We start from the raw sequence: 23,362 nt of genomic DNA, 5'->3' as shown, positions 1-23,362 counted from the left end.
TGGTTTCTCACTCAAAAGAACATGAATCTTCTTTCCATAGAGATAATCTTCAATCTGCATTCTCCAGAAGGCATAATCTGTCCCATCAAATCTTCCAATCCCATGTCCTATACTGTTCTCACTTGCCATTGTTTCCAATGCTCAGATCTAGCCTAGCTGCTCTGATACTAGTTGTTAGGATTTGTATCTCCCAAATCCGACCTGCTTGAAAATAATCTGTAAAAACACAAGAAAGAAGAACACAAGAACACACAGATTTATAGTGGTTCACTCAAATTGAGCTACATCCACTTCAGCCACCACCAAATTTACTATGAAGAAGAAAAAGAAATACAGAGTTTTTGCCTCACACTTTATCTCTCTAGAATTCTGTCTCAAAAATGTAAACCCTTAATAATCACATATTTATAGGGTAAACATTCAGGTAATAAACCTAAATAACTTTGGTCAGGCCCAAGCCCAAAACCAAAAAGAAAACCCAAAAAACTCTAATTAACAATGTAGAGTTTATTATAAGTGTAGGCTTCCTAACTCAACAGTTAATAATAGTCTGAATTTGAGGAACGATATAATTGTGGTTTGAATTAAGAGTGGACACTTATCAGATATGTGACTCCAATTTTTTTGTTTGGAGTTATACAAAGAAGTTCTTTATTGGGTTTGAATATGCTATTTCAACTCATGTTCTACTAGTTGTGCCTTTCTTAAAAACTCTTCAAAATCATGTATAGAGAGGGTCAGTAAATCTCATGGAATGTCTCAATGTCAGAATATTTTTTCATAAAGAGATATTAGAATTTTAAAGAAGGGTCATGCATTGAGATAGGTCAAATTTGGCTCCTTATCGAGAGAGAGGGAAACTTTCATCGAAAGAGAGGATTTTAAAAGAGGGTCCAACCAGTTGAACATGTCATGATTTTTCCGTAAATGAAGTAATTTTATCATTTTTTAATATATTATTTTATGCATGTTTTATTGTTAGTTTGATAAATGTGTACGATAATTTGAAAATGTCAATTAAAATGTAAGAATTCTTATATTTGCATTCTATTTAAAATTTAGGGTTTATTTTTAATGTTTAGAGTACACAAAGAGAAGTAAACTTCTTCAAAATATTATTTTCCTGAATTAAGTATTTTTAATTATTTTTTTTAATATGTGGGTTTATGTTTATTTTGGAGATAGGATCCTCTACTCCTAAATTTTCTCTATTTACATATTCTCCTCACATGGAATGTGGCAAAAACAATCATTTTTTTTATTTCTACTATAATATCAAAACTACTATATAATTTCTACTATAATAATACTATTATATCTCTTAATACTTCCTACCAAACATTATTTAGTACTGAATCAAAGACAAAGAGATATAATAAATACATTAATATTGTTGTGTTTATGAACTTATCAAGTATCTCAGCATCACAATTATATAAAATTGTTTTGCTATTCAGTTGAGTCTCAAACATAAACTTATAAAAGAAATATAATTTTGTAATAAATTCATTATTTTTTAATAAATAATTACTTAGTGTTGAGGGTTACGACAAAATATGTCAGGAGGATAAACGAAAAAGACTTTAAAACCATGAAAAAGGTTGAAAAGTCAGACACAAATGGGACATCTTGTCACGCCTGGACCCATTTATTTTTTTATTATTATTTTTACTTTAATATAAAATTAATATTAAAATTAATTAAGTGTTCATTATATATTTACAAAATTAATAATATTATTTTTACAGTTTTTCTATAAATTTTAATTTTTTTATCTAAACTAATAAAGTTTCATAAATTGCCATGAATTTAATAAAAACAGTAAGGTTCTTCTCGAAATCCCAAATTTCTAAAAAAAAAAAAAAAAATAGCAGTGGAGAGAGAAGAAGAAGAGAGAGAAAAGGAAATCCAATCTAAGGGGGGCAAAGGCTTCGACTTGGAATGGTTAAATCCGAATCTGACATTTACCACTACCCTGAAAGAGATCGTTTGATGCTCTGATTTATATCATTTCCTGGAACAGATGGACGCTACTGATGCAGATGGCGCGGCTGCTCCTCCGCCGCCGCCGCTCGACTGGAAATTCTCCCAGGTCTTCGGCGAACGGACAGCCGGTGAAGAGGTTCAAGAAGGTATTGCAGCAATCACACCATTCTTTTGGATCCATAATTATTTTCATTTATGTTTCGATTTAGTGTTGCATATTATACCAGATCGTTGATTGCAAATCCCAATTTAATCGCTTATTCTTACTCTACTGTTACTGAGAAAGTCATTACATTTAACCCCTTTTTTTCTTCCTTGCTAAATTTAAACTCTTTTTTTCTTAATTGATATTTCCCTGCATGCTATTATTATACCCATGATATAAACTCTTTGTAAAGAGACAATCTTTGTAGGGCTAGTAATTGAGTTCTTACATGTTACATATTATCAGATTGTGCTTGTCTTTAGAATGTGAGTGTTTTACTGTTGCTTTAACCTTGAATTGATGTTGCTTTAACCTTGAATTGATGCTTGAATTGAACCTGCTTTACACATTAGATGGATTGAGTTTTCCACTATGCCCAACTTTAATGCTACTAATTGATGTAGAATGATCTGAGAAAATTGTTATAAGCTGCGAGTCTGAGTGTTTATGGTCATTTCTTAGTTCATTGTACAATATTTCATATGGATGCACCTGCTAACTTCTTTCTTGGGGCTGTATAAAGCTATATCTTGTAAGCAGGATATGCATGTATGTAAAAGTGGAATGAAGCTTGGATTTTATTAACTCTGTGATTATATTAGTGGGTATGTTGCTTATAGAAGAAATTAGTTGCTGTACTATATAACCTTCTATTTTATGTGTTTTTTGCTGAATGTTTTTTTTGTTTCCTTTGCAGTTGATATCATTTCAGCTATTGAATTTGATAAGACTGGCAACCATCTTGCTACGGGTGATCGTGGGGGTAGAGTTGTATTGTTTGAAAGAGCTGATAAAAAGGATGTAGGTTTCTTACTTCCAAATTTACTAGATCTGTGTACCTGGATTGTCACTTTTCAACACGTCTGCATTTTGCGTATGCTTGGTCTAGACATCCGAGAGTACAAAAGCAGCCTTTTCACTTATTTTTCAAAATGATGTGCATTGCAGCATGGTGGAAGCAGAAGAGGTTTGGAAATGATGGATTATTCAGTTAGTAGACATCCAGAATTCCGCTACAAAACAGAGTTTCAGAGTCATGAACCAGAGGTGTTTACTCTTATGAAACTTCGTCCGTTCCTTGTATTTCAATTACTCTAAGCCGTTCCACATATTTTTCTTTTTATTTCTCTATTTCCAGTTTGATTATCTCAAGAGTTTGGAGATAGAAGAGAAAATCAACAAAATTCGATGGTGCCAGACAGCTAATGGTTCAATATTTATGCTATCTACCAATGATAAAACCATTAAGTTGTGGAAGGTGTGACTCATCCTACATTAAAATTTAATATTCTTTATGTTTGGTCCGTTAGATTTTTAGTGTTTAATTTTCTGTCAATTTGCCATAATCTCAACAAATCAATAAAACTCCATCCTTAATATCATTTTTGCAGACCAAATACTTTCCAATTGATACCATTGACCATCTGATTTATGATAAATCTTGCATTTCTTTTTCAGTCTGCTTCTTGTGCAGATCCGTGAAGGAATCAATCTTTGTTGTTCATAAACTTAATTGTATTGGTCAGAGTGTTAGACTGCTAGTAAAAGAATTTTTCATTTTACATATTCTACTGTTGGATAAAAAATGAGAGGTTAATAGAAAAAGCCAAGATTTGGTTTAGGTGTTAGAGAATTGTTAGAAGACAAGTGAAGAATTCAAATCTTACCCACTTTTGAAAACTAAAAGTTTAATGAAGAAATCCAATGAATTATTTGTGGGGGTTGCATTTGAAGTCAGATTGTCTGAATGAAGATCTGGAAAGTCCTATTCTAAGCAAATGTGTAAATATGTAGTATATAGGAAAGCGTCTGTTTTTGAACACCTTCGGACATGGAAAAATTGGGAAATGATGTCAGTCCTCCTGCATAGAGAACATTTGAGTTTTAGAAGTGGTTAAACTTTTTGTGCTTTGGATTGATACTTTAGAGTTTAGAATATTCTTCCAGTGGATACTGCAAGATGCGTCAGATAAGATAGTAAATCTATTTACTCTTGGGTCCTGAAATCCTTTGATGATTTCTTATGTAATATCTGGTAGGTTTTATGCTAATTTTATGATTGCCATATGTCATTAGATCTCCAGGTGATATGTTAGTTGTTGAAACATACAAAAGGATGACAAAATGATGATTATTGTTGGATATGACCGGTATTTTGAAATTTGGTAGAAAGTTCTCCAATATCAAAAGTATCCTTTTTTACCGGATAGTTACTGATATCTGCAGAAGTTCTAAAATGGATATGTGAACAAGAATTCAGGACAAATTTAATATCTTTCAGCCATATGAATTTTTATTTTATTTTAGATTGGAGTAGATGTTTTTCACGTTTTACTTTATCCTAACAGACATGTTAGAGTATGTTGATCTCTATGTCTGTACATAGATAATCCAAGATTCTATCTTGGATGGCTCTTTGTAGTTTTTATGGCTTATTATATTTTTCGTTCTCTGCAGGTTCTAGAAAAGAAGGTTAAGAAAATCTCTGAAATGAATATAGATCCTTCAAAAACTGCTGGAAATGGTAGCATTGGTTCGAGCATCTCTTCTGGCCTTAAACCATTGCCTGTAAATGGTAGTCACCCTGACAAATGCTTCAATAGTCTGACCAGTGACTTCACATTCCCACCAGGCGGAATTTCATCTCTACGTTTTCCAGTGGTAGTTAATATCAACCAATACTCTATACTTCTACTATCCTCTTCTCTTTCTCGATGAAACATGGTGTTCCGTCGTTAGACTAGATATACAAAGCTTATCTTCTTCCTTGTAAATGCCCAGATACAGTCATGAATATGACTGCTAATTCTAGCTAGAATCTGTAATTGTCAATTGGATATTGCCACCAGGAAAGAATAAGGATTTCTGGCTACTGAGTGGTATGATACCTGGTGTGATAAGATAAAAAAAATTTTGAATGGAGAAAAAGGCAGCTTGTGAGATCAGGGATTGTTGAAGCACACCCTAAACTATATATCTTCCTTTATAGAGTGCCAAATTGTACCTAATAATGGTTGATTTTGTACTATTGGTGTAATATGTCGTTAACTTTTATTTCTGAAGCATCTGTATTGCAACTTACCGAGTAGAATCTGCAGGTAACAAGTCATGACACCAGCCTCGTTGCAAGATGTAGAAGGGTATATGCTCATGCACATGATTACCACATCAATTCTATTTCAAATAATAGGTGGGAAAACTCAGAAATAATACTTATGTTTGTTCTTTAAAGCTCTACATCTGCAATACAAATCTACTGGCGATTTTTTAGTTTGGTGCAGGTCTTGTGTTTACCAATAGAAAAATGTCTGAGTTCATTATTACTTTGTTCCAGCTTTTTCTCTTATCGCAAAATCCATGTCTGCATGACTTGAGAAGTTTCTGGTCAATGACTGGAATTATATGCAACATAGTTCTTTTCTTGTTCTTGGTACTCGTTGACGTGAGACCAAATGACACATAACAAGCCTATAAGTGGGAAGTCACACATACACAATACTAGAATAAGACACTTTATTATTCATTCATATAATTACATGAACTCCAATAAATGAATAGAAAACAAATATCTGCATACTGCCTCATTTATATTATAGTTTTTGCAACATCAGCTGAGTCTCAATTTCTCTCTATCTCAGTGACGGTGAAACATTTATATCGGCTGATGACCTGCGGGTAAACCTTTGGAACTTGGAAATTAGCAATCAAAGCTTCAATATTGTTGATGTGAAGCCTTCAAATATGGAGGACCTAACTGGTATTTCTTGTTTGATTATGTTCTCCATCCGCCTATTCATTCAACATATTTATCTTCACATTGACTATCTCAGATATGTCAAACGATTATATCTATATATTTTATTCACCTCATCTTTGCACTGCTAGGGTGGTATATTTTTAACTAGGTTATCTAGGGATTCCAGAATAGCATGGTATGCCATTTGTCTTGATAATAACCATTTTATGTTTGTATTAAATTGCAAGGGGTGTTTTTTGCTACTGCTACTAGTAAATTTTACGCTTTGATAATTCATACTGTAAAATAACTAATTTGTTATAGTTTTCTTCAGTAGTTAAGATTGAAATCAGCCTCTTTAATTTCTTCAACTCTCCAATGCTCATATCAATCTCTCTTATGTTCCTCCAGAGGTGATAACATCAGCAGAATTTCATCCCACACATTGTAATATGTTGGCATATAGTAGTTCAAAAGGATCGATTCGCCTTATTGATTTGCGTCAATCAGCTCTATGTGATACCCACTCTAAGTTGTAAGTTCATTTTGTGGTAACTCTACTTTATTCTGGAACGATTTGATGATTATTGATACTTATCTGAAATGACATCACAAATATCTGGGATATTAGAATTTTATGTGGATTTTAGATTGATCATGAATCATTTGCTTACAGATTTGAGGAACAAGAGGCACCTGGTTCAAGGTCTTTTTTCACTGAAATAATAGCATCAATTTCAGATATAAAATTTGGAAAGGAAGGCAGGTACATCCTGAGTCGTGATTATATGACACTTAAGGTTTGTTTGTTGTCTCTCTTTCATTTATATCAGTCCAATTGCTTGCTCATTCTTGTTCTTAGAGTTATTTTTGTACATGTCATCATCTTTAGGGCCTAGGATAAAGGTTTGACCTGACTCCTATCTTTCTATTTCCCTGGAATTTGGCTTTTGTTTTACTTCAGTTGTGGGACATTAATATGGATTCGGGTCCAGTGACAACATTTCAGGTTCACGAGCATCTTAGACCCAGGGTGAGTATTATGTTTTCTAGCCACATCTTTGCTTATAGAAAAAAATGAAATATTTCTTCTACCTTTGAGATATTTTTAAAAAGGAGCTGATTATGCATTGCAGCTTTGTGATCTTTATGACAATGACTCCATCTTTGATAAATTTGAATGTTGCTTGAGTGGAGATGGTCTCCGTGTGGCATCGGGTTCCTACAGGTGTCTGTCTACTTGCATTTCTGTTGTTTCCCTTAAAAACATCATATCTGAAGTCATAATGATTTTCACTTGTAGCAATCTTTTCCGAGTGTTTGGATCTTCTACTGGAAGCACAGAAGCAACTTCATTGGAGGCTAGCAAAAATCCCATGAGGTAGGTATCTACTACTTTAATAGCACAAAAAATCCCTTAAAAACGAGGCCAAGTACAACTACCTATGCACTTTACAATATTGGCTATTATTATGCAGGAATCAAACTCAGATTCCATCTAGGCCATCCCGATCCATTAGTAGTTTGACACGAGTTGTCAGACGAGGTCAGCCTCACCTTTCATTGATCCGAATTTACTTTTGTCATTACTGTTAAGCAAATTGTTTCATGTTAAGAGTATATTATTGTGAACATGTGCAGAGAACCAAGGAGTGGATGCAAATGGGAATGCTTTTGATTTCACTACAAAATTGCTCCACTTAGCCTGGCATCCAACAGAAAATTCAATTGCTTGTGCGGCAGCTAACAGCCTATACATGTATTATGCATGAAGGAAGATGTATACTTTAAAGCCAAACTAATTGTCATCAGAGGAGGACACACCATATCTGGCCCCATCAATAGAGGAGATGCGGAAAAAAGAAAAAGGGGTTAGCACAAACTTCAATGAGCTGCTGAATGAGTTCTTCGTCCTCCTTTCTATATCCCCATGGCAGATTGGCGCTCCAACGTGAAGAGATCTGATCTGCTTTCTATTTATTTAATTTTAGTGATTTAATTTTCTGACTTTCATTCTTAATGGATCGAACATGCAGCAGATGCCATAGTGGGGGGCAGGGTGAAAAGGGTATGGTTTTTAGGTCTCAATATCATATGACAGACAAAAACACTTTTCATGGGATGTGCATTGATCATGTTGTTGTGACTAGCACAAAGATTGTTGGGACAAAATGTACTCTTAAACATCTTATTCTTTTACATATTTTTATTACCATTTTCAATTACTATGCATTTACTGCTGCTCCCTATTGTGAAAACTCCTGTGGCAGTTGCAACCATCACAGATTAGGTCAAAGCCAGGGCCTTCTCCTGGCACAAACTCTTTGCATCCATCATTCATGTGCGTCTCATTTGCATAGAACTGTTTCAATATCTGGTTCTTGCAACACTCTGTATAGCGTTCCTGTATATTACTATGAACAGAATAGTCCGTTTCTGGATTCTGTTCTTCGGGATTCTTCTCGTGAAAGCTCCAATGGCACCCACATGCCATGCAATTTCCCTTGGGTGTTTGCGTCATTTCATTGACATCGTTTTGGTCGCTAGCCATTGCTACAACAAACTGATTACATCCGTCCCATTGAGATTTTATGATATATCTGTCGCCAGAGTGACCCTTGACAGTAAACTTCTTGCTGCATTTCCCACGCCGGATCTGTTGGGTGGAGGAGCCACTCATGTTGGCTGATGAACAATTTTGCAGAGAAAAAAAGATTTAGGCTTCTTTGAAGAGAGTTAATCAAGTCTTAATATATAATGCACGTTCCTTGTAATAACCGACACATTCTTCTTCTTGATGCCACTTAAGATTCCTCTCTAACAAGAGGCAAAAAGGACAAGGCAACACACAAAAGGTTAAAACCAAAAAATCATATATATATATATATATTGAATTGATGTTTCCTTCTGTTTAGATTTTAATGGTCGATTCTTGGGTCGTATCCAGATGGCATGTTAGGTGTAAAAAAGTAATAATTTATTTTAAATGAAGAACATTATTGTATTTATTGAATTGTAGCTAGATCATTTGCAAAAAGTTTATTAATAGAGAGATAATGTGAACTTTCATCAAAGTTTGATTTTGGTATTCATAATATATTGCTCATTTTGTTAAAAAGTAAAATCTGATTTAACTTGTCTTAAAATGATGACTCTTTTTTGCAGTCACTCAAGTAGGCTAGCACAACCTAACTAGTCACACAATTTGGAAACCTATGCAATAATAAGAATAAGCCAAATATGTCTTTGTTGTTCAAGATATTTGGAAATCTTTTTGTTATGCATCATCAATCCAATCAAATCCAAGTTTGGTACTAAAGCATTCACATGATTCTTTATATATTGGTCATATTACTCATCAAATGCCTTTCAAAATGATCTTCAATATTAAAAACATAATCTGACCTCATAAGCATGAGTTCACTTCAATAGAAAAAATGAGGCTGTACCATATTTGAAATTTTCAATCTTATATTATTTCTATATAAACTTCTTACCGTGTTTTTTTTTCTTCTTCCATTTGTGCTGCATTTTGCACTATTTTTAATAAAATTGTCATTTAAAATAAAACAAAAAATTGGAATGCTGCACATCACCGTTAATCAAATACAAAATAGTGTAACAACATGTTATACCTAATGTTGTCTCTTATCTGCCATAAAATTGTGAATTTTTACTTTAAACTTAGACTGAAAGTGTATATAGATTTTTTTTTGTGTTGGGTTTGTTTATGATTTTTATTTTGATGATAAAATAGTTAATTAATTTGTGAAATTATTATGATACTTAAATTGAGCTCATAACAATCAAATAAAAAGTTACATTATAATATTGGATTAGTTAAAACATTGAGTAAGGATAAATTATGAGAATATGATATCGTTACAAGCGATTTAGAAAAACTTTTAGATTCATCACAAATAAGTCGACGGTCTTACACCATTGGGATACGTAGGGAGGGGCGTAGAAGGACTTGATCCCTATTTAATGATCGCCTCACATGTATTTAAAGGAATGCCAAGTGATTTAGGCGTCGACTTTCAAGGAAGCAGTTGAAAGATCGATGTCGAGATTAAATTGATAGCATTCGAGTAAATTTGAAATCTAATGTTGTCCTATCAAATCCCGACAACATTAATGACACTAATGTTTGCTATTTATAAAACAAATGAAGTAAATTAAATAATTCTATAAGATAATCTTCTTCTTAAGCTGATCTTAAGCCTCTCTCCCCTTGACAGGTGTTGTGCCAGAGAGAGAGAAAGAGAGAAAAAAAAAACTTCGACAAGACAAAGGCACAACCGCAGAAACCAAAACAACACTGATCAGTTCTTTTAGTGCATATCTTGTTTTCTCTCTCATCTTCTTGAATCTTTTTCTGCTCAAACACTCACTTGAACAATCCATTTGTCTGATCAACCCTTTCTGCCTTTGATTTTCTGTCTTTTCCCTTTACGGATGATGATGATGCAGAGCTTTCAAATATCTTGATTTCTTCACCAACTTAATTGTCCCCTTATTTATTACTACTCTCTTCCCCCACCCCTTTCTTCTGCTTTGCTTGCTTGCTTGCTAGCCACTCCGATTCATCAAAAAAATCTCAAAAAGCTAAAGCCTTTGATCCTAATATGCAAGACCCTTCTTCATCTTTCCCTCAAATCAGACCACCACCATTTCCAGAGCACCAACACTTGAAATGCCCTCGTTGCGATTCAATGAACACCAAGTTCTGTTATTACAACAATTACAATCTCTCTCAACCACGACATTTCTGCAAGAGTTGCCGTCGTTATTGGACCAAAGGAGGCATTCTTCGTAACATTCCCGTCGGCGGCGGAACACGTAAGAACAACAACAACAACAACGCCGCCAAACAACGTCTTTCCAACAAGAAAAACTCATCATCATCGTCTTCTAACGTTCTTCCTCCTTCCCCGCCGCCAGTCGTGGCCGTGCGGGAATCTTTCCCCACGTTTTTCGGCAACGAAATGCAAACGTTGGATACTTGCGGGAGTTTCAGCCCCTTGTTGACGTCCGATTATCAATTCGGCAATTTGCTCTGTTCGAACGGAGTGGCGGCGGCGGCAGATGAGATGAGAGATTTAGAGGCGGAGTTGAATTTACAAGGCGGCGGTGGTGGTGGAGATTTTAGTGGTACTAATTGGCCCGACCTTTCAATTTACACTCCAGGTTCTACTTATCTGTAACATTAAATTAATTAATTAATTAATTAATTGATGTTGTTTTCATGTTTACGAAGAATCTCAATTATACATAATACCACTATTTATATGTATCTATTGAAATTAGTTCGTGTGATTTGTAACATGATTGGCTTTTTTTTTCTTATTGGCATGTTTTTTAACAATGACCCATTAATCTCTTTCTTTTAACTAAACGAATTTTGACTTCTATGATTACCTTTTTTTAACCTGAAAATTCTAGTTCGAAAGATTGTTTCAAATCCAGGGGAGTTTTTTTCCAGCGCCCATAACTTTTGTAATTTATCTCTGGTTAATCTTCAACTCCATCATATACACTCAGCTTCCACCGGAGATGAATTCGAGTTAGAGTGGGCTTGAAAAATAAATTGTGTTGTTAAAATGAGAGTTTAAATAGATAAAATATATATTATTTTGTGTTTCCGCCCACCCGAGCCCCTATATAGGTTCGTCCATGAACTATCACATTTTCGCGCATTCCTCAATTGATCTGATACAAGCTTTTCATCTTCGGGATCGGGATGTGAAACAGCCTCAAGGATACCTAAGAAGAATAAACTATACAAACACAATACTGAAGTTTATTTATCATTATCGCGTAAATATTCTTTAAAATAGTAAATATGATGAGCAACTATCAACCGTAATATGATTATATTCGAAATTATCATTAATTTTTTTAGATTTTAAGAATTTAATGAATCATTGATTTTTATTACATTAGACTGTATAGGACACCTATTTCATACAATTTTAATTTACTCATATTGTATAGTACAAAGGTTTTAAATCCGGACCATAATTCAAAAAAAAAATTACCAGATCGATTTTCAGAACCTTGTCTTTTGGTTTATTTTTTAATGTTTGTAAAATGGAGAGTTGTAGATGAAATATATAGCCTATTGGATTATTTTATATTAAATAATATAGTATTCTTCTCTCAATATAATTAACTATGATGACACTTAGACACATTTTTATTTAGATACTAAATGGTAAATTGACAGTATTTGAGTGTGACCCATTTCACACAATACAATTTTACTAAAACAAAAGTATAAAGTTGTTGCAGAATGTGCTTATTAATTTGTAAAGTCACTTATATTTGCTTATTATATAAGAAAAAATCTGCATGTATAGAAATAGGTTGTAGAATTATCTCAAAACAAACATAGTGGGGATGAGAAATAGAAAAAAAATAATAATAATTATATATATTTGTTGGGTGTTGAAGTGAATGAAAAGTGTATTGGATGGATGTATGAGTGAGGAGGCATGTGCTATGTTGGTATAAATGAATGCATATATTATTAATCAATGGAGGTGGGTGTGGACGTCATATCTATGATTTACCCTTTTGTTTTTGTTGTTTAAGCAATTAGGGTTCAAGCATTAATATGTTAGAAATTCATAACCCAAAATTCATAACCCACTTATGTTTTATATGTTTGTATAAAAAATTAACATTACGTCTCGTGATGTCTCGTGATCATGACTTTTACTTATTTAAGGTGTTTTATGTGAGAATCGAACACGACATTTAATCTCTTAAAAACCAATCTTGTTATTCGAACCCTCTTAGTAAGGATGGGTTATGCTCTTTAAAATATATAAATAAAAAAAGAAAAAAAAAATCATGCCATTATATCACGGTAGATTGTCTTGAAAGATTAGATTGGGGGTGGGGTGGTGGACTACCATGCTTTTAATCCAACTAATTTAAGTAGCCAAACTAATTGGACGGATTCGTGCATGGGGATTTGATCATATGTCATATCTTGTCTCTTCCCTTTTGGTCTTCTGGTTTCCAACATCTTTCATTCTTTCTTTCTTGATAACAATAGATATTTGTTTATAAAAATGAAGTGAATCTGTCAAAATGCAATGAATAGTGGTTGATTTGACTAGATAAAATATTGAATTGATCAAGGAGGGTCATGAGTTGAATAATCAATCCATCCATTCCAAGATGATATTCTTCATCCCTATCTTTGCTATAGGTATGAATTATGATCATACATAATTAATAACATTAATTTTGATCGGTGGAAAAGTAAGGGCCACAACCCATATTAATATTAATGTGTGTTCATGAGGGGGAGTGGACCACCAATATGTATTTATCTAAGTAGAGCCTATAATAATAATAATAGCAATATTGTGTACTTCATTTTCAATCAACTGTCTGTTGGGGCTATAATAAGTCGGTGGCCTAGGCTAGGCTAGGCTAGGCTAACTAGCTATGAATGCAATGCAATGCAATTGACTAACTATCTATCTAGTTACTGATCGAAGAACTAATTTACTTGATTTAGGCTTCTTACTCTGTAAAACAGACTCGGATGATCCCCCCACCCACTAGCATCATACATACTGGACCATATTACAGATATCCAATTCACCCAATTTTATTTTTTCATTTTGACTTACATGATCAAAGTATATCAAAGCATTACAAGTGGAATGAAATTCATGATCTTTTGTTCTCTTAAATTGAAATAAAGTTGATGTCCAAGGATTTGAGAGCCAGGTATATCATCACTTAGCAAACTATATATATAATATGATTAAATGAATGATGGCAGGTTAAAATTCTACAATCTGCAAATGGGTTTAGGGTTTAGCTAGTTCCCCTTGATTAAATGTGTTGTATTTGCGTAAAGGCCAGATTTGAAGAAATTAAGCAGCCCTTGTCAGGTTGAGTGCCCTTAGCAGAGCCTAAGGGTGTCCAAATCCGGCCTTAAGAAGAGAAATAGACAGGTTTAAGTAGTAATTACTCCAAGCTTTCTATATTTTTATCCACATTAGCTCAAATGGATGATTCTTAATTTTTTTATTTTTTTTAAATCCATACAAAATGATATAAATGAGAATTTGTTTTAAGCTTAACGATAAAAACATTACCAAAAAAAAAATTGAAAAAATAACTATTAGAAAACAGGACAACACAAAATAAACAATTCTTACTAATTTCAAGTTTATGTAACTATTGCCTCAACTGTTGATATTCATGATTCTTAATAATAAGAACACCCTAGTTTAAGTCAATCTCTCTGCCAAAATTTTCCTATAATTTAACCAGTGATTGGTGTTGCACATTATAAGCCGAAAAAGAAGATTTTCAATATCTTCTTGCCAAACATTGTAATAAAAAATCACTATCTACTTTGAAGGTTTAGTTTTGAGAAAGTGAATATAAATGGTATCAATGAATTGTCAAGGAATGCAATTCCAAAATTTACAAGCATTAATCCAAGAAGAAGAATCCAAGTACAAAATCTTCTAAATAAGATACACAAAAATGTGGGAAAAAAAATGAAGATCCAAAATATAGTTGGGTAATTAACCTCTCATCCTAAACAACATGTTGAAGGTGAGAAATGGTTTCAAGAAACAAAACCTTACATGAAAATAATCTTTGATCTGATTGGAAGCCCAATTCAACAAATTTGAAGTTTATATATCTATATAACCCACACATCTTGTCTGATCCTTAAAAACACAAAATTGGTTCGTAGAGGTAGAGCATGAGACCTTTAAAGTGGAACAACAGTTGATGAAATTGACTATATTTTCATACACAACTAATGTGGAAATAATACCTGAGCGGCTGTACTTGTTACTTACTCTCTTACCTAAAAACAATCTCACTACTTACTTTACTTTGCTTCCAACAACAACACCTTGGAGTCCTTTGAGAAATCATGTCAAGACTCCAACCTATCTTCTACTCTCACACTTGATCATTTCAATCTCTTTTCCTCTCTCCGGAAATACTCCTCAGAAGCTGCTGAGAGTATCGGTTTTGTGCCTCTGCTGCATTCTTCATTCGACTGGCTCTTACCCAAGCAGGCTCCTATTTATTATTACCCCCCAATGGATCAAATGTCTCGTATTACCCAGAAAAAGAAACGAGAGATAATGGAAAATTCATTTCATTACCTCTGGAACAAGGCGAGAGAATCCAAATTTAATGAAAAGGAGAAGATGTTCCATTATCAAAATTGCAGCTAGTCCAGGTTCAACCTTCCACTTTCCTTCCTGGTCATATAAGCACGCTAAAAGCAGAGAGTTGGTGCAAATTGACACCACTAACAGGAACTGAAATTCATAAAGAAACCAACCTCAGTGCGTGTTAATTATGTATAAACAGATTAATTAACTAGCTCATGTTATTATCACTAAACAAAAGATAGAAAGATACCTGAAATATGTTAATCCAAGCGCCAATTGTCACGGAAGCATGAGGAACAGGCCTTCTCAACATGACAAGAAGCTTCAATGCATCCGTCCTAATTTCCGTAATGTTGTTCTATGTCAAAACAAAGATGGAGAGAGTATCTCATTGTTTACTAATCAAAGCCACTTACAATTTCAATAATAATAAATTTATATTTGGGAGCAATATGTACCAACACCGCAAATGCAAATGCTGGAGGGAATGCACAAGCAAACATCATCACCAATCCAAACTGCAAAGCCAACTCCAGTAGATCTGCATCAAGTGAGAAACGGAAAATGGTTCATTTAAGCATTTCTATTTGTGTGTGTTTTCATCATCCCTTACCGTCAAATAGCCCATCGTCGAGTCCTTCACCAATACTCGCACAATATGCAGGCTTCATAAAATCCTTCTCCACCCTCAAGATGGACACTTTTTTCCCAGCTGTAGCTCCTTTATCACACCTCTTCTTGTTTCTATATAAGGTAACACTTTGAGAAAGGAATACAAGAATCTTTCCAGTTATTCAAAGTGGAATCTGGAGCAAAGAGTCAAACTCGTTTTAACAATTGGCTACCACCCAACGAATGGGTAGATCCTTCAAATGATGAGAAACTCAGATGAATTTGAAGATGGAAAATGACAAGTGTTATGTTTATGAAAAGTTTGTCCTTTCCATGAGCTAAATTAAATTAAAAGGAATTTCCTCTTATCTACAACAAAGAAAAACACTTTAAGAGAACCACAGAGTTTCAAGTCACAGCATGCCAATTCAATAATAGGAACCCGCTAAGATAGTTCAAGTGGCAAGAGTAGTTCCTAATAGACCAAAGGTCACCGGTTCAATTCTCACTTAGAACGCATTATGTTGAAGTGGATGTCATGGCTGTGGCGGCTATGCTAGCTTCCAACATTAAAAAAAATAAAAAGAAATAATATGCAGCAAGACTTACCGAACAGCTCCAAATTTTCTGTAACTGTACTTGAGATACGGAAGAGAAGTCTCTACTAGATTTTCAATCACCTAAGAAGGATAAATGAAAACGTTAGGATCATAGATCATTGGATAGAAAGGTAAATCATGTTTCTACCTGTGAAACTATCAACCGCTGAATCAAAACTTGTCGAAGGGTTCTTAAGTTGCGATGCAGAAGTATGTGATAGAAAAGTCCAATATACGACTGCATAAAGTACAGACCAAACACCTGCAAAATGCTCGAGTGATTTAGTAATGAGATGATTAAAAGATGTAGAATAAAAAAGAGGCAAAGTGAGAAAAATACCTTGTAAACCAGGCTCCGAGCCCTGTATTCAGTATTATCACTCTTTTCATGTTTTCTGATCATATTAACTGATATTTTGCTTGCAAGTCTCGTGAAATATTGGATGGAAAACAGATAGACTGCTGTAAGTCCAAACCTGTCAATGGAAGATAGATAAGCTAATGTCATAAGGAGTATGCACTCATTTTTACAACTACCAGATTTATCTCTATACTCACTTCAGAAGGTCAGATACGATCTTCTCATAGAGATGAGCATAAGCTAATTCAAATGGAAGCTGGAGACATATGATGCTTAAGATAATTATGGCGTCATTTCTGAATCTCATCAGCCGTCCAGACCATTCCTCTCGCTGATATAACTCCTTCTCGTTCAACTGTTTGAGGCTTCCTTTCTTCTCCACTTTCTCCAAAGGGATCTGTATATCCTCAGTGTCCATAATTTTATATCCAGGGTATGGTCCAATTGAATGACTAATTTTCCATCTAGTAAGAAAAACCAAAATGATTAGACCCCAAAATCTCACTTGGTTCTGAAAATTGCAATAACTATTACCTGGCCAAAAGAGCGGAGTTTTTACGTTTCCAGAACTGGAAAAACAGTGCAGCCCATGTTACAATGCTTATGAAGAAGGCGGGAAGTACCAATAGCTGTAAAGCTCTGAGGAAAAAAAGAAGATAAGTAATCAGTGTGGACAAGCAAAATAATTCAATTAGAAATTGATATGAGACAGCCTACCCAAAATCAACTATCTGTATTGTTAATCCAAATGCAGCTGGAAACAAGAGCCATCGTGTATACATTCCCAGAAACGCAAAATAAACCGCAATCTGCAGTGTGGAAACTATGTTTAGCCATCAAAATAAAATGACAAACTGATTTAATAACTTTTTTGTCTTTTTTTCACCTTGGTGTCAAAATATGAATAGATCTCATTAAGAGGCTGTTCAGTGAAATCCCACCAATTGAGTGCCCAAGTTCTCTGAAGCGGCTTCCTTTTTATTTCATCTATAAAATAATAATGAAGACAAGGCCTGTTTTGAGATTAAAAAACGCTTTTTCAAACTTATCATATGAAAAGGAAAGGATACCATGCAACGGAAAGATTTCTTTCACAATAGATTCCGTTTCAAGCTTTCGAACAAGTGATTCCCCAGTATTCCAGCACAACTCTTTGCTCTCATACTTTAGGGCTATATAGGAATCACTCTCGTTTACCTATTAAAAATTTATAAACCATATATAAGTTCAAAAGGATAACAATTGCAGACAAAAATACAAGAGAGGTTGTAGGCTGGAAATTGACGCAACTATTCCATAAACCAAGTGATGATAACATTGGTAACGCTCACTCCAACTGAAGAGAGAACCGTCGATTTGTCTGACGAAAGCTCCAGTCTCTTCCCACTGAAACTGTACGTCCACCCCTAGACGAGAAAGCAAAAAATATAATATTATGTGAGCAAAAGAAGGAATGTGTTTTTCTTTATAAATACGGGCCAAAGCAGTAACTACCGATATGCGTTTGTTTCTTCAGTTGTAACTCAGACGCAGCCTTTCCCAACACTTGGAGAGTTGCTGCCAACTGAGAAAAGATATTAAATAGTAGAGCTGTCATTCTTCTTTTTCAGGAAACAATTAATGAAGAGTACAACCTTCCTTCATATGAAGACAATGCTTCTTTTGAACAAGCAGATCAAGTTATATTTGAATTGTTCGTTACTAGAATGGCAACAAATTATCTAAAAATGTACAAAGAAGTCTAACCCATTCTTTCAAACCTATCTATTAAAGGAAATCAGAACCACATATACAAACAACGATTATGCCAATGAACTTGTCAAATGATCTGAACAAATTCAGGTTGCCCAGCCTCTTTAAGAACTCGGGTTTTCAATATAGATGTTCAAAATCCACGAAAACTAGCTGATACACAGTTTTTAAAAGGAATAAATAGTGTTCATATTGAATGCACAAAACCGCTAAAATGTAAAAAGGAAGGAAACAAACCTTTATAAATTCATGTTGGAGCCCAACAGCTCTATCAACGATTAAACCAACCTTCCTGAATTGATCAACAAGAACATCAACAGCATCATAGCACTCATCGCCATCTTCTCTTTCCCTCTTTGTAACCACAACCGCTACCTCAAAAGGAGCTTCGTTTTCATCTTCCTGCCCATTCATCTCGTCGAACCAACCAATAGCACAACAAAGAAAGCAAACACACAAAACAACAGTATTAGGAGAAACCGACAAAGGGTCTCCACATTTAGCCCTAAATCAGCTCAAAGATCTGGCATGAAAGTCAAGGGACAAGACAGATGTATATGATATGGGTTTTTTTGGTTTTCCTTCTAGCTGCTGCAATAAATGAAAGACGAAATGATCTTTGTTTTCTGAAATCGCAGGTGAGGGGGAGACAAAAGGAAGAACAATCTACAGATGTATGCTTAAACGGCAATGGCGGTGTAAAATGGAAGACGGGAAATGGGTGGACACGTGTTTCCGATATAATTGCCTTGTGGGCAATCGCTGATTTGGTGTTGTTTCGTTAAATGACCCAAAACCCAAATTGAAACTTTGAAGAATCAGAGTATTTTCAATGCGACATTGTTTTCTCAGATAAAGGGTATTGAAGAAGGAGGAGGGCTGACAAAAAAAAAGGCGCCTTTACAGAGGAGAAGAGCTTATCAAAGACTGCATTTTAGTGTTTGTCATGACATTTACTTCAATTCATATTCATCACTGTAGTCTACTGTAGTAGTAGTAGTAATAAATTATTATTAATAATAATAATTAGTAAGTCAGATTCAAAGCTGAGCTGGATCTTTGTTGAATGAGAAAAAATAATATTAAAAAACTTAACGAAATATTAATTTATATGAAATAACATTTTTTTTATTCAAAAATTCAATTTCACACCATTTTTGGAGGGAATGATAAATTAATAATACACTATACAATTTCAAATGACAACTCAAACTTGAAATTTTTGTGCTTTGGAGGTTTTAACTTTGAATTTTGTTATTTGAAACTCTAATTTTTAAAATTTGTATAAATTGAGACCTGTCTGTCTATCCATTAAGAAAATAAGTGTTTAGAATTTTTAATTTGTTAAATTATTATATTGTTTTTTATTTAAAATTTAATTTATGTAAAATAAAATAAGAATATTTAATAATTTGTAATTTGATACTAATAATTATAAGTAAAAAAATTATAAAAAAAATAAATAAAGTATCAAAAACCAATATCAAACTATCTCCAAGGCCTTGTTTGAGGAAGTGATTTAAGTTTTTGTTTGATTTTTTTTCTTTTCAAAACCTTGTTTGATTAAAACTAAGAAAACATTTCTTTTTAAATTTATTATTTTGACAAAATTATCCTTATTTTTTTTATATTTATATTTATATTTAATAATTAATTTATATTAAAAAAAATAAAGAATAATTTTGATATTTAAATTATGATATAATTGTTGAATTTTAAAATAAAACCTTATTTTATTCCAATAATTAAATATCAAACTAACTCTAAAGCTATAACTAATATTCACCCAAACTTTTAAATTCAAAGCAAACCACTAAAATTGGTTGGGATTTGAATATTGGTTGTAAGATAAATTATTTGAAAAGTAATGTAACTTAAAAAAAAATAAAAAAAAAAAATAAAAAAAAATGTAGAAAGACTTTATATATAATAAAATTCTAATCTATATATATATAATGATGCTTAATTTTTAAAGTGTCCGGATTGCCGGGTCGAGAGCTGTGGTTAATTTGAATACTTGGGTCGGATTGTGGGTTTACCCGTTTTAAAATTTAAAACGGTTAAAAATAAAATTAAAAATGCTAGAGGTATGTTTCGAACTTGCAACCTAACAAAACAAGTACAACTCTTTAACCAACTAGGCTACAAAGACTTTATATTTTAAATTCAACACCAAATTTGATAAACGCGGGACGTTTTAACATTAATATAAGTTCAACTTTTTAACTAAAAAATCTATATATATATAATGATGCTTAATTTTTAAAGTGTCCGGATTGCCGGGTCGAGAGCTGTGGTTAATTTGGATACTTGGGTCGGATTGTGGGTTTACCCGTTTTTAAATTTAAAACGGTTAAAAATAAAATTAAAAATGCTAGAGGTATGTTTCGAACTTGCAACCTAACAAAACAAGTACAACTCTTTAACCAACTAGGCTACAAAGACTTTATATTTTAAATTCAACACCAAATTTGATAAACGCGGGACGTTTTAACATTAATATAAGTTCAACTTTTTAACTAACTAATCTATATATATATAATGATGCTTAATTTTTAAAGTGTCCGGATTGCCGGGTCGAGAGCTGTGATTATTTTGATACTTGGGTCGGATTGTGGGTTTACCCGTTTTTAAATTTAAAACGGTTAAAAATAAAATTAAAAATGCTAGAGGTATGTTTCGAACTTGCAACCTAACAAAACAAGTACAACTCTTTAACCAACTAGGCTACAAAGACTTTATATTTTAAATTCAACACCAAATTTGATAAACGCGGGACGTTTTAACATTAATATAAGTTCAACTTTTTAACTAACTAATCTATATATATATAATGATGCTTAATTTTTAAAGTGTCCGGATTGCCGGGTCGAGAGCTGTGGTTAATTTGGATACTTGGGTCGGATTGTGGGTTTACCCGTTTTTAAATTTTAAACGGTTAAAAATAAAATTAAAAATGCTAGAGGTATGTTTCGAACTTGCAACCTAACAAAACAAGTACAACTCTTTTACCAACTAGGGTACAAAGACTTTATATATTAAATTCAAACACCAAATTTGATAAATGCGGAACGTTTTAATATTAATATAAGTTCAACTTTTTAACTAACTAATATATAATAATGTTGAGTAAATGGATATTTGGGTCGGATTATGTGTTGACCCACCCATAAATTTAAAACGGTTAAAAATAAAATTAAAAATGTTATTTGTAATTTTTTTCACGATTTTTTATATTATTATTCGTGCAAATGCACGGGCTAAATGCTAGTAATTTATAAAGTAGAACTAAAATTGACGTAAGCTATTAAATTTGAAGCCATCGTTTATTGGCGGTCGAATTGTTAAAACTTATAAAAATTCGAAAATATACATAATTTTGATATTTAATTTTCAAAACAAAATATAATTATAATATTTTTTTACAAACCCTAAACAAGATTACTTGATAAGAAGAAACCTTAATCCTCTCGGAAATCTTGAAGAATGAATCTTTACGAGGCACTTTCCTCTCCGTAACCCTAAAACGCGGTGTTCGATCAATTTCAATCTTCTCCACCGCAATCATCCGCAAATTCTCTCTCTTCCTTCGATCATAGACAATGGGTAACACCGATAAATTGATGAACCAGATCATGGAGCTCAAATTCACATCCAAAAGTCTCCAGCGCCAGGCAAAGAAATGCGAAAAGGAAGAGAAAACAGAGAAGCTCAAGGTCAAGAAAGCAATCGAGAAAGGAAACATGGACGGCGCTCGTATCTACGCAGAGAACTCCATTCGCAAGCGCAGCGAGCAGTTGAATTACCTTCGCCTTTCGTCTCGCCTCGACGCCGTCGTCTCCAGACTCGATACTCAAGCTAAGATGATGACTATTAGTAAATCCATGGGATCAATTGTCAAATCCCTTGAGTCATCTCTCACCACCGGAAATTTACAGAAGATGTCCGAGACCATGGACAAGTTTGAGCGGCAATTCGTTAATATGGAGGTTCAGGCTGAGTTTATGGAAAGTTCAATGGCTGGAAGCACTTCTCTTTCGACTCCAGAGGGCGAGGTGAATGCCTTAATGCAACAGGTTGCGGATGATTATGGGCTCGAAGTATCAGTGGGTCTGCCTCAGCCAGCAGCTCATGCTGTGCCAAGCAGGACACAGGAGAAAGTAGAGGAAGATGGCTTGTCAAAGCGCCTTGCTGAGCTTAAGGCCCGTGGCTGAATCCGGTCGCGAGAATGAAAACCCCACCCACCCTGTTTAATAATCTGCCATATTATTACTTTCCATGAAATTTATAGCATCATCTATTTAACCCTGTTTCTCATTCCATGTAGTACTTGAAGCAGAAGAAGAACATTGAGTATATATATATATATATATGGTAACTGTTTTTTTCTAAGGTTGTGTCATCTTTCTGTTTAATTCTCTGATTACCTTGATGAACTAGAGAATACTATAGGACAGGGGTTTTTTGAATTGATCTGAATTTGGATTTTGAGTATACCATCATTTATTCTTGTTGCAATTGGAAACTGTTCTTGGTTGAAGTTGTCTGTTTACACATATATGAATTTTAACATATCAAGCATCAAAACCTTTTTGTTACAACATATGGATATGATGTCTGAATTTACTTGTAAAAAATAGTACTACAATCCTTGATCGACTGCAGAAGCACTGATTATTTTAAGACTGTTTGGTCTCTTTCTGGGTGCTGCTGTTTGGTGGACATGTAATAGAGGAAAGTCTCCAATATTGCATCAATGTCCCAGCCACATCTCCCTTTAAACCTCACCAAGAATGAAAATGGTGTCCCTTTTTCAACTTAAGATCTTAAAAATCAATCTCTTTATGGTATTAGATGGTTCAGACTAGCTTATTCCAGACATCCTTAAACAAATCATAACAACTTTGGAGCCAAACGACCCATGCAGTCAAAAAA

At 33.7% G+C, this 23,362-nt stretch overlaps 4 protein-coding genes across 5 annotated transcripts; 3 read left to right on the top strand and 1 right to left on the bottom strand.

Moving 5' to 3' along the window:
- Positions 1 to 1,861: 1,861 nt before the first annotated feature.
- Positions 1,862 to 8,128, top strand: LOC124920539 (serine/threonine protein phosphatase 2A 55 kDa regulatory subunit B beta isoform-like). 2 transcript variants are annotated; one of them, XM_047461040.1, is made up of 15 exons: positions 1,871 to 2,132; positions 2,715 to 2,796; positions 2,889 to 2,992; positions 3,140 to 3,238; positions 3,330 to 3,449; positions 4,649 to 4,852; positions 5,290 to 5,381; positions 5,830 to 5,948; positions 6,339 to 6,462; positions 6,604 to 6,727; positions 6,892 to 6,960; positions 7,064 to 7,155; positions 7,231 to 7,308; positions 7,406 to 7,473; positions 7,569 to 8,128. In XM_047461040.1, exons 4-15 carry the CDS (start codon positions 3,167 to 3,169, stop codon positions 7,697 to 7,699), a joined length of 1,293 nt encoding a protein of 430 aa, XP_047316996.1. In that variant the 5' UTR covers positions 1,871 to 2,132; positions 2,715 to 2,796; positions 2,889 to 2,992; positions 3,140 to 3,166; the 3' UTR covers positions 7,700 to 8,128. The 2 variants fall into 2 exon arrangements, with proteins under 2 accessions (XP_047316995.1, XP_047316996.1); XM_047461039.1 differs by lacking the exon at positions 2,715 to 2,796 and having other exon boundaries at positions 1,862 to 2,132.
- Positions 8,129 to 10,171: 2,043 nt separating this feature from the next.
- LOC124918727 (dof zinc finger protein DOF3.1-like) lies at positions 10,172 to 11,276 on the top strand. The gene has a single exon (XM_047458775.1). It carries the CDS (start codon positions 10,556 to 10,558, stop codon positions 11,132 to 11,134), a length of 579 nt encoding a protein of 192 aa, XP_047314731.1. The 5' UTR covers positions 10,172 to 10,555; the 3' UTR covers positions 11,135 to 11,276.
- Positions 11,277 to 14,550: 3,274 nt separating this feature from the next.
- Positions 14,551 to 19,333, bottom strand: LOC124920538 (anoctamin-like protein At1g73020). Its single transcript, XM_047461038.1, has 16 exons — positions 18,665 to 19,333; positions 18,170 to 18,239; positions 17,966 to 18,081; positions 17,746 to 17,872; positions 17,562 to 17,662; positions 17,393 to 17,484; positions 17,210 to 17,314; positions 16,873 to 17,139; positions 16,655 to 16,790; positions 16,463 to 16,576; positions 16,325 to 16,395; positions 15,717 to 15,847; positions 15,562 to 15,644; positions 15,354 to 15,461; positions 15,092 to 15,250; positions 14,551 to 15,005 (listed from the first exon to the last, which is right to left on the bottom strand). The coding sequence occupies exons 1-16, from the start codon at positions 18,839 to 18,841 to the stop codon at positions 14,898 to 14,900; spliced, it is 1,965 nt and encodes a 654-aa protein (XP_047316994.1). The 5' UTR covers positions 18,842 to 19,333; the 3' UTR covers positions 14,551 to 14,897.
- Positions 19,334 to 21,883: 2,550 nt separating this feature from the next.
- LOC124918726 (ESCRT-related protein CHMP1A-like) lies at positions 21,884 to 22,817 on the top strand. Its single transcript, XM_047458774.1, has one exon. It carries the CDS (start codon positions 22,030 to 22,032, stop codon positions 22,639 to 22,641), a length of 612 nt encoding a protein of 203 aa, XP_047314730.1. The 5' UTR covers positions 21,884 to 22,029; the 3' UTR covers positions 22,642 to 22,817.
- The last annotated feature ends 545 nt before the right edge of the window (positions 22,818 to 23,362 follow it).

This window comes from Impatiens glandulifera, chromosome 1 (assembly GCF_907164915.1).
Source record: "Impatiens glandulifera chromosome 1, dImpGla2.1, whole genome shotgun sequence".
Lineage (NCBI taxonomy): Eukaryota > Viridiplantae > Streptophyta > Magnoliopsida > Ericales > Balsaminaceae > Impatiens > Impatiens glandulifera.
Note: the sequence above shows the minus strand (reverse complement) of the source record. Positions and strands in the feature narration are given on the sequence as shown.

Excerpts from the sequence above, each read along its gene's own strand:
- LOC124920539 (XM_047461039.1), top strand. The coding sequence starts at position 2,024 with ATGGACGCTACTGATGCAGATGGCGCGGCTGCTCCTCCGCCGCCGCCG. Across the intron at positions 2,993-3,139 it reads AAAGAGCTGATAAAAAGGAT|CATGGTGGAAGCAGAAGAGG; the intron begins GTAGGTTTCTTA and ends TGTGCATTGCAG. Across the intron at positions 7,474-7,568 it reads GACACGAGTTGTCAGACGAG|AGAACCAAGGAGTGGATGCA; the intron begins GTCAGCCTCACC and ends GAACATGTGCAG.
- LOC124920538 (XM_047461038.1), bottom strand. The coding sequence starts at position 18,841 with ATGAATGGGCAGGAAGATGAAAACGAAGCTCCTTTTGAGGTAGCGGTT. Across the intron at positions 18,082-18,169 it reads GAAGAAACAAACGCATATCG|GGGTGGACGTACAGTTTCAG; the intron begins GTAGTTACTGCT and ends TTTCTCGTCTAG. Across the intron at positions 16,396-16,462 it reads AGCGGTTGATAGTTTCACAG|GTGATTGAAAATCTAGTAGA; the intron begins GTAGAAACATGA and ends TATCCTTCTTAG.
- LOC124918727 (XM_047458775.1), top strand. The coding sequence starts at position 10,556 with ATGCAAGACCCTTCTTCATCTTTCCCTCAAATCAGACCACCACCATTT.
- LOC124918726 (XM_047458774.1), top strand. The coding sequence starts at position 22,030 with ATGGGTAACACCGATAAATTGATGAACCAGATCATGGAGCTCAAATTC.